The 10,593-nt window shown below is 36.1% G+C and overlaps 1 protein-coding gene across 1 annotated transcript in view; it reads right to left on the bottom strand.

Annotated features, from left to right (window-relative positions):
• Positions 1-436: 436 nt before the first annotated feature.
• The window catches only part of scai (suppressor of cancer cell invasion), a 36,935-nt gene continuing 26,778 nt past the window's right edge, over positions 437-10,593 (bottom strand). The window contains exons 12-18 of the mRNA XM_061077671.1: positions 7,783-7,882; positions 7,278-7,359; positions 6,492-6,564; positions 5,362-5,535; positions 4,701-4,801; positions 3,435-3,663; positions 437-1,495 (exon numbers count right to left, since the gene is read on the bottom strand). Coding sequence (XP_060933654.1) covers positions 3,517-3,663; positions 4,701-4,801; positions 5,362-5,535; positions 6,492-6,564; positions 7,278-7,359; positions 7,783-7,882 — 677 coding nt within the window. The 3' untranslated portion in view covers positions 437-1,495; positions 3,435-3,516. The remainder of the gene's footprint in view (positions 1,496-3,434; positions 3,664-4,700; positions 4,802-5,361; positions 5,536-6,491; positions 6,565-7,277; positions 7,360-7,782; positions 7,883-10,593) is intronic.

The following is a 10,593-nucleotide window of genomic DNA, read 5'->3' as shown; positions in this document are numbered from 1 at the left end:
ATACTTATTTTTATTTAAATAAAATATTTGCTCTAATAATACTGCTGACCTCACCTGTCCTTCTCATCTAACATTTTCATTGTACTGCTGACCCTCCTTTAACATATGACCAACAAAGCTTGAAACTTGAACTTTAAAATCGAAAATATTTGATGGAGATTTGCTGATTGACACTGTTGTCTTTAAGCCCCTCAGCTTGTGAGTCAAAAAAGGAACAGAAAATGTGCCTATTGATGATAACTAGTCAGAAACCTGCATTCCCTTTAAACCAATGCAAAAGCATATAATTGCCAGATCAAAGCAGCCTGGGTGATTTCACATTTTCTTTAAAATATTGTAGTAATATACAATACAAATATACAAATTAAAATAAAATAGTACTACTGTAGTAATGTATTTATGTTAGTTGAATACAACTGATTCAGACATTGTTCCCATGACTAGTTAACAAGTAAACTTGTTCTTCAATAACCATTTGTTTGTGCTTTAGCTAAAATTTTAATATAATTATGAAAATGTGAAATTGCATGAGAAAATTAAATTTTGGCACCAGTGAGTAAAAAAACTAAGTCAATCTACCGAGATGCTATTTTCTACCTCAGGGTCATTAAAAAAGTACAGAGGCTTCCAGATCTAGTGCTCTGGAAGTTCTTGCTGGGATAGTGCCATTTTCAAAAGTTACACTCAAATGTTTTTTAAAAAGTACTGACAACTGAACAGAGGAATGATGATGATATGCTTTTGAAAAAAAAAAGATTTCGTGTCATTTTAAAACCCAGGGAATTATGAGAAGTACCTTTCACCACTGAGTGAATGCCATGCCTCAACACATATATGCTTTAGTCACAAGCAAAGTACCTTTTTAGACAGTATTTGGCCAGCAAGAAAATTGTATATAACAATGACAGCAGTTCTTTTTTTTTCAGCAATAAAGGAAAAATAACAAAATAGTAGACTAACATGTCCTTCCGGGTGTAAGCTTGTCATGTCACAGTCAGGGTGAATGAAACACACTGTTACATGACATTACATGTTAGATGACAAGCATCATTGTTACTGTCAAAAAACAAGAAGCCCAAGTTGCACTTTAGAGAAATGAAAAAGTATTATTTTTTGTTTCTTTTGCGGAACTGTTGCAGTGTGGATTCAAAAATCACTGTAGGACAACAGGTGACTTTTCTCTCTGGTCTCTGATGCAGTGGTACATTTAGATATGGGCAACATGGGAAGCAGGCCAGGGCGGCCCGGGTGCAAAAAAAGGTTTCATTCATGTGAAGGTTTTTCTGTTCTGCATGTGTCCCATCAATGATGTCACCATATGGGTCACCTTGTTAAACTGGATACCCTAGTTCTAGTTTTTTGAGCCAGGCAGACTTTTGCCTGCTGAGCAGATCTCACATTCAGAAGTAGGAAAGGGTGAGGGGTTTGGGGGTAGGTTGACCTCAGGTCTCTCCACTGAAAGTCCAAGGCAGGGGGAGCGGGGAATCTAGCGCACCTAAGGAAGGCAAGAAATGTGAGGATTTAGATTGCAGTTGTGAAAATTAGTTTGTGTGTTTCAGCATGTAGAACAGTGTAATAATTAGGTTCTCCTTACACTACAAGTGTATTTTTCTATCTGTGTGTATGTGTTACATAGCATTATATATATATATATATATATATATATGTCTGCTCTGGAATCTGAGTATGCCGGGGAGTTTACAAAACTCTTTCAGGCATTTAGTTAGGGGTTAGGGTTTGGGTTAACTCTAACCCGCTGTACATATTTGTGAAGCCATTTTACGTGGAACCAGCTAATGTGGTTGACAACCTCCAACAAAATATCATTGATCTATAAAGCAACAGTGAGCTTATCTTACAATAACCTTCATCTTGAGAGTTATCCCATCTTGGGATATCCTACTATAGTGATCATTTATTTTTACATCACTACAATCTGACTTCAGACACCTTGCCAAAAGCGCAGCAGTTCCAGCCATTGCAATAAGAGGTGAGTGTGATATTGATGCTTAGTAAATTGGTGCGACCATCAAAGATTCTAAAACTTCAAAGAGCCATTGGTTCCCTAACCATGGTTTAGAATTTTTTTTCTTTCCTATGATCCCTTCAGTTTTTGCAACCAGGAACCACTAGGACCTGTGATGAAGTACTGCGGAAGTTTTTTATTCTTCAAGGTATTTAAAACTATATAATGGCTAATAAGGATGTACATTTTTAACTGAAAATAGACCTCAAATGTACTATTTAAAATGGAAAAGTATCTGGGACACATTCAAAAAATACCAACAAAACAACTTTCAAAAGTGCAAATGACCACATAGACATTCACACATCACCTACCTGCAGTGCTGCTATGTTCAACTGAATAAAGAACCAATAGGCCTACAAAGTGTCTTTACCAAGTCCCCCCCCCCCCGTTATATAATGAACAGAACTCAGTGGTTGCTCGTTCTTCCTACCTCAGCTTCACCTAGCCTTTGTCTTTTTCGACACATTTTTTTGTTGTCAGCAAAAAAATGTTGGCCGCATTTATGAGCTTGAGGGAGTGGTTTAATGGATGGTGGAGAAGTAAAACACATGAACGGTAACATGACAGCAGATCAATGACTAGTATAGCCTATAGTTAATTTGGAAGCAGGCTATATTCCGTAGGAGGTAAACAGCTGACAGTCCACATAATAATCCTGCCATCATGAAGGCTAGTGTTTTGGCAAGTCATTTCTGTGATAAATTAAATGGTACATGTTATCAGAGAATAAAAGTTGGTTGGTATACCACATTACTTTTTTGACTCCGTCTCCTCCTGTTGTCTCTTGGTAGACTAGAATAAGTCTTTATTTTTTGACTCAACTATAAATGTTCAGGCCCATGCAACACACATGCATTGGCTCCACTTACCACCACCTCCATGCCAATGTATACAGCCTGCAGGCTGATTTATATCCTTAAAAGTTAGAGACAATGTCTTTGTCTTTTTGCATGAAAATAAAGCACAGTGCTCTAACAAATTAAAGAAGTACAGTTTTCCAAATGAAAAAAGCTGAGTATGATGGATTGATGGTAAATGACAAATTTGTTTTACAACTAATGTTTCCTACAACAATCAAACAAACACAACCACATGCACCCTGTCACAAAAAGGCTGTTATACAGCTAGCACTGTTTGGTAAATATACAACTTATTCTGGTGAGATATTTTACCTAGTGTGTGAATAATATCTCAACATCACACTTGCTATGAAAAATATCTGATGCACAAGTTTTTTATCTGTTCTTTTTATTTATTTATCAATGTGTTCTCTTGTCTCAGCAGACTGCTATGGCGTCAAACCCGTTGGATTTCTCATTTGAGCATTTTAATGCTGCACTACATTTCTTTCATTGTTAACACTTGAATGCAGGACATTAACCTGTTGAACCAATTATTTCATTACCTGTAAAAAAGATGACAACTTTGAGGCCTCTGGCAGTTGAGTCTGTATGTACATATGCGCCATTTTGCCCTTTGTGAAAATGTTAGTATGTCTCCAGTGAATCATCCCAAAACAGACCCTGCACATCTAGCATGGTTGCCAGCTCCAAAACATGCTTCTGCAAGAGGCTGCTCTCCACTGTGTCCTGTTTGGGCAGCTCAGGATATGACTCAGGGAAGCTGCGGGACTCCTGTAAACACAAAATCAAACATCTCTGATCCCATCAAACATCCCAACAAATAGGCTTTATAGCAATATCATTAATTGATTGGAAGTTTTCTATCATAACTAGTTGCCATGAATTGTTGTTTGTTCACTGTCGACAGAGGTGTCTACTAAAAACACCTTTGGATACTTGTATAAAAACATCTATATATTTTAGCCCTTCATTTAAACTGATAATTAAGCTAATGTAAAGATTACATTTGTTATGGATGTTACGGTTTAGCTAACTATATTAAGACTGTATCAGTGGTTTGGCCAGTATCTCTAAGAAAATTATGTCTGATGCTACTTTATTGTTTCTTTCATTTTATCATCTTAATTTTTGGTTTTGATGCTAGTCTTTAACTAGTTGGACAGATTCTGGTCAAAGGGGAAAAAGCCCCCAACAGGAACTCTGCTTATATCAAGAAAAGCAATATTTTTCACCTGTTTACCTTTAGTATGTTTTTAAAGAAAAGTTTACTTACTATTTAAGTATTTATATAAAATATAGATTGTATGTTTTAAGAAGTAATTTTTCAATTAAATAAACTTTTATCCATATAGCCCCAAATCATAATGTACATTATCTCAAGGAACTTTAAATAAGGTCGAGACCTTAAAAATTACAGAGAATCCCAACAGCTTCCACAATGAGCAAACACTTTGGCGACTGAGAGAAAACTCTAGCAGAACCAGACGTAGCCAGTTAACAAAGACATATTAATCTGATTTTAATATGGAACTTTCGATTAGAGAAAAAACTTCCTTAACAAGTCTAGTTGGTAAATGGTAGATGGTCTAGAGTTCAGTTTGCCTTTCAAACACACATTCATCATATTCATTTATCTATCTATCGCGCTGATCCAACCACCGAACCTCCTGATAAGCATACATGAATGTGATTTAGGTGTGCAACACAACAAGACAGGTACATACCCTGCTCTTCACTATATTATGTGCTTTTGGCATTCAAATAAACCAGAGAACTTCTTTATGATAACTCAAGCACCAGTGACTTACCCGAAACAGTTTATGCAGTCTCAGTGCAGCTGAGCAGAAAACAAAACGGACCAGAAGCAGTCGAAGGAACTCATCACCAAAGAATTGCAAAAAGGCTTGATCTGTGGAGACAACATTTAAAAACAATAGTGGTGAGCCAAGTAGTTAATTCATATATTAAACTGATCATCAAAAATTACTGTAAAAGAATTTTATTTATCCATTCAATCATTAATCAAAAGTCATTAATATATGAAGTCCAAATGCCCAAACCTTGCTGTTTTCAGCCTCAGCCCCCTTAAATGTGTCTCTTTTTATATAATGGTATATAATATCTTTGGTTTTGCATTGTTGGTCTGACAAGACAAGAAATTTGAAGACATCACCATGGGGTCTAGGAATCTGTGATAAGCTTTATGCACTTCTTCATGACTAAAGACAAAATACTATCTTATTAATTGAACAGAAAAAAACTATTATTAATGAACAGATTAATTCAGATATTTTGGCAGGCTATCAGGGCACCCCACAGCAACTCTCTGTTATTTCAGCGAATTAAATAACTTAACTAAATTACTAGTTGCGGTTTGATAATGGAAAAAGCAAAAAAATATTTGCACAGTCCACTACAATCTTGATAACATACTAGCAGACATGAAAGAATATATGGCAGATGTGCTACCTATGGTCCGTGATCTACTTATCATCTGCCCAATGTCATGGTAGACTTTGCAAAGAAACTCTTGAGCTCTGTCCCACAGGCCTCGTCGCACACTGTTTAAGCCACACATAGAGGAGAAAGCCAGGAGTGGACTGTAGAGGAACAGAGTGAAGAGACTCCCACGCTGGGACTGATCTGAAGAGGCAAGCAGAGACATGGTACGAGTTAAAAGTACAAAAAAAAAAATTTAGAAAAATCAAAATAACATCAAGTTCGCATTACAATGTGTAAGTGATGTCCTCTGCTCTGTCTAGTGGCCACTGAAATTCTCACATTCCTCAAAGGACGCTACCTCTGCCTGGCTTTCCTTAGTGAAAATTATAATTATAGCCCATCAGATTAAGGCCAGATTCGATTCTGACTGGTTATTTCATCACTAAGAATAGTAAAGCTAGGTTGAATTTGACTCCTCACCAATCAAAATACTGTCGGCATCACTCATCATCATTCAAAAACGTGGTATGATGCATATAGCAAATTGAAAGAAGATGGACTTCTGCTTCCCATTTCCACCAAATACTAAAACAATGATGTCATATAGGTTTGGCTATAGTTAACGTAAGTGTTGATAGTTTTCATTCATGTTAAGATTTGCTTTGTTTTAAAGTGAGTTGTAATAATTATCCTATAATGGCAGATTATGAACTTTTTTTTTATAGTTTAAATTTATCCTCGGTTCAAGATCACTATAATTGACGCCACCTTTTTTGTGTGTCTGTGAACAAGGGCTGTAATGGGTGTGTGGGTAATAGCATTACAGTGGCTAAATACAATTGTTGATGGTTTGTTAGAACACCCCGAATGTATTTTAAGTATTTTTCTGAGGAAAAGGAATCAAATGGCTAAATCCAAACTAAATCACAAATCACAGATGTATACACAAATACTCCACAGGTTCGAAATATGTTATGCTTTAATCAAGTCAAATGTCATTAAATTCATTATAAAGGTCTAAGTCCTTTTTTTAACTGGTCTTGAAAGACAGATGAACACATTGTTAGTCTTTTCGTTGAATGTTTTTCTAAGACAAATAGAAAATAGAATATCATTAGCTTTATTCTTTAATGAACTGTTGGTCTAGAGTAACACACCTTGTACACTTTTGGGATATACCGTAGGTGATAGCAGACACACCAGAGGCTGGCCAAACAGGTTTGTGAAATTCTATTGCGACAAAGGACAGAAAAGTTCATCTTAATTACAAAATGTAAATTCATGTTGTGATCACATCATGCAGAATATTGTGCTCCACCTCAGCACATTCGACTTGAAAGAAATATTGGAGAAAACATTGAGTAAGTAAATGTTGTATAACTATGAAACTTTGTTAAGACATATTAGGCCATGGCAGGCAGTCAGAGTCTATTCATTAATTGGAAATGTTGCATTGATCCCTGTGAAAAAAAATCCCTATGAAGTCAAAAGGATATGAGACATGTACATTTAAATTAGATTACTCAATCATTTATCATCATGAGGTATACATTATATTATACAGATTTGATCATTTAATGTCATTATTGCAATATAAAAAAGTTGGCACTGGGATAAATATCCACTTGCATGGTATGCATCACTCCTCCAATGCTTTTTATTTGATCCTTTGATTTTTTGGGTTTTCAGCAGGACTATGCAAAAACGATTGAACAGATTTCTACAAATTTACCATTCATGGATATTGATGTAAAAATTCTGGGCTGACATCTGTAAGAAAACTTTTGGCCCTTAGTTATGGCCTCTACTGAGTGACAATCTAATTTCAAATTGGATGTGCTGTAGCTCAGAGTGTGAGAAACAAATGTAGGGATATGCAACTGTCTAAATACTTATAGTCTAAACTGTAGGTGTTTTCCACATTACTCAACATATTTACGTACCTTGTAGGCTGTGCTATTTGAAGAATCCACAATGACAAAAAGTGGCTTCCGGGTAAAAGGGAATAAATCCCCTGGATGAAGGCTGCAACAATATAAACATTTTACGATGATGGACATACAGTTTTATCCAAACAAGTTAATGGTGAACTTCTGCAATGCAGAATTTCGATGGACAAGTTTTTAATCAGTTGTTTTCTACGTTGCTTATTGTGTACAAATGGTTCAAGTTGCAAAGCTTTTAAAGAGTGGACAGCACTCAGAACATAAAATTAGAGTCAGATAGATAATATTTATACAGTAAAACATTGGTTGCGCAATGTGGGGGTTTTAGGATTTGTTGGGTGCACTTTCAAAGCTTCAGAACCTCAGACAGCTTCCATTGCATTATATGAAACATTGCAAAATCTCATTTTTTCCCCTAAAAACCACCAAAGATTTCATGACATGATAAAAGATTAATCAGGCTGACAGACAATTGATCAACATTGTACAGGTATTATCTCACCAGTGCATTTCTTTCTGGAGCTGATTCCTCTTCTGCATGGTCTCTCCATTCACCAGATCTCGGTTTGTATTTGTAAGAACTCCTCCAAAATCATATGGTCCTACAAGAAATGTTAGTTACTAACTTGAATATACATGATAGACTGTGTTATACTACTTGGTTAATAAGTAAAGATACCTGTTGACTGGGCTTGAATGGGAACAAATCGGCCCTGGCATTTTGGCCCAGACCGGCCCCATCCATTCACCCCCCACACACCCTACACCCCTGGTCCTATAGATGGCTCACACTCCACCTGTTTGTACTTTTGTTGTATGTCTTTGGATATCCTATGTTGGCTTAATAAATATACTTTAGTGGTGGTGTGACTACCGTTTGGTCATGGCCTTAAGAGCTGGCTTGTGACAAAATGATCAGAAATTTTGTTATGAAAAGCTGTATTTTTAATATAACCAAGCCTCCTGTAACATATATAAATATCTGACATTTGTAACAATCCAAACTGCAAGAAAATCCATTTAGTTATTATGACCATTCAATTGTGGATAAACCTTGTGCCGTACACATCAGAAGACACAGCAGCACATACCAAGGTACAGAGGGTTAGATTCAAGATTAAAAAAAAGCAAACAAGATGCAGTCTGATTTAATGTAAATGTATTTTATTATATTGAGTGATAGAAATAACAGTCTAAATTTACTGTGGGATTTCCCACCGGCCGCGTTAGTGTTGTGCGCAATAATCCTGCTCACTATATTGTGGTTTTAGGGAATAGTGAGAAAGTGGATAGTGGGTGGTCAATCTTTCAAAAATTTAAATCACTTTGTTGCATTTGCAATTAGGACAAGTGTTTCTAATGCATATTATTTCACCTTGGAAAACTGTTGTTATCGTTACGATAATAATGAAGGGGATAACTGGCAGGATGTGACTTTTCTATTGCAATTTCTCCTTTCCCCCTTTCTGATTCACCGGCACAGCGCCCAAAGGGGGATGTGTTTAAAGTAGGGCTGTCAGTTTAACGCGTTATTAACGGCGTTAACGCAAACCCATTTTAACGCCGTCAATTTTTTTAACGCGAGTTAAGCAGAGCTGCAGCTTCAGTATCTGTGTTCGCCTCCAGTCTGACCTGCTCTCGCTTTTTGTTTTAATATTTCGCCAACTAAAATATATATTTTGAAGCTATCGTAGCGTCCCCGCTTACACAGGACACAGAACTTCTTCGTGGTTTAGTAACTTGTATTTTCCTCTACACGAACATGTGCACTTCTCGCTCTTACTCCGTCACTCGCACACATCAGCAACACTTCACTTCCTCATTGATCCCCGATCCCGAAACAACCCCCTCCTATTGGTCCAAACAGTCACATGTCCCACCCAGACCCCTTCACTGACCCTCAGGATATCAGAGCGCTCCTTCAACAGTGTTTTACTGAACATACGTCAAAACCTAACATAAACATAAACCCAGTCCGTTACACTATTAGGCTGCAGCTATATGTTTTTATTTATTTCAAAATAGGGTACTTCTTATTTCATACATTTTCCACAAATAAGGGGAGGACTCAAATAGCCCTACAAAGTTCTGTGTTTAATTTATTTCAAAGTAGGCCGACACTTGCCTGTGTATTTTGTTTGTTTGTTATTTTGTTGCTTGACTGTTTGAGTAGCTAGCTGAAAGCAGAGAAGTAGTAGGCTTACCTTTTATTGGTAACCTAACTGTTACGGTTCATTGTTTCTGAAATAAGAGGCCTTACTGCTATGTTCACAGCAAACTTGAAAAAAAGAAAATATTAAGCCATGGTTTAACTGCACTATAGGCCGAGTCCTTGTTTACCTGAAATGTGCACTCTATCATTTTATTTTGTACTGCCCTGTTTGGCAATGTTGTTTTTCAATAAAATAAAACATTTGCATAAAGCAAGCCAATCCGCTTTTCCATGTTGATAAGAGCATTAAAACGAAAAAAAAATTATGGAAAAAAAATAAATGAAGGGACATTTAGAATAGATACAAATTTGCGATTAACTGCGATTAATCGCGAGTAAATATTTTAATCGTTTGACAACTCTAGTTTAAAGATGATTGGGCAGGCCCAGTTTTAAATAAGAAAAAATAATAATGGGACGATTTATATGTTTTAAGGGCTGATCAGACGACAAAACAATCTTCAAACTCGGAGAGTGGTATGCCAAATGGCCAGTCAGCTCTGCCTTTTGAGATAACCTGTTGTGTGGCAAAAAACTTACTTATATAAGGCTTACTCATATATTGTTTGATCTTGAGTGTATTTGGAAAAAAGGGAAAAGTTCATTATTTCAAGTAACTCAATTTAAACTCTAGTAGGGCAGACATGAATATTATTATTAATGAAAGCATGACTTCAAATAAAACATTATTTATAACTGAGCCTGCACCTGAAAATGAAGTGAGCCATTTAAAGCATTTTTTGTACTGAATAAAAGGAAAATGACATCAAAATGATTAATGTATGAATAAATAACACTTTTAAATCTGTAAAGAATTAGCATCACAATGAATATAATTGAAACATTTTCCACCCTGCAATGTCAACATACACACATGGATTTCAGTTTGTCAGCTTAACTTAACTGACACTAACAGAGTTCAGGTGTTAGTAGCAATTGCATTTTGTAGTTTGGACTCCTTCTGGCAGACTTGTTTTTTTCGAAGCAAGGTGTCACCAAAACTCTACATGTGACACATACATTCTTATTTAAAAACATTTTAATTTTCTTACCTTAAATATCCCTTATATTTTTTTGGACAGTGAATTTGTACATGAAAGT

Source organism: Limanda limanda, chromosome 1 (assembly GCF_963576545.1).
Source record: "Limanda limanda chromosome 1, fLimLim1.1, whole genome shotgun sequence".
NCBI lineage: Eukaryota > Metazoa > Chordata > Actinopteri > Pleuronectiformes > Pleuronectidae > Limanda > Limanda limanda.
This window is presented reverse-complemented; position numbering and strand designations above follow the sequence as displayed.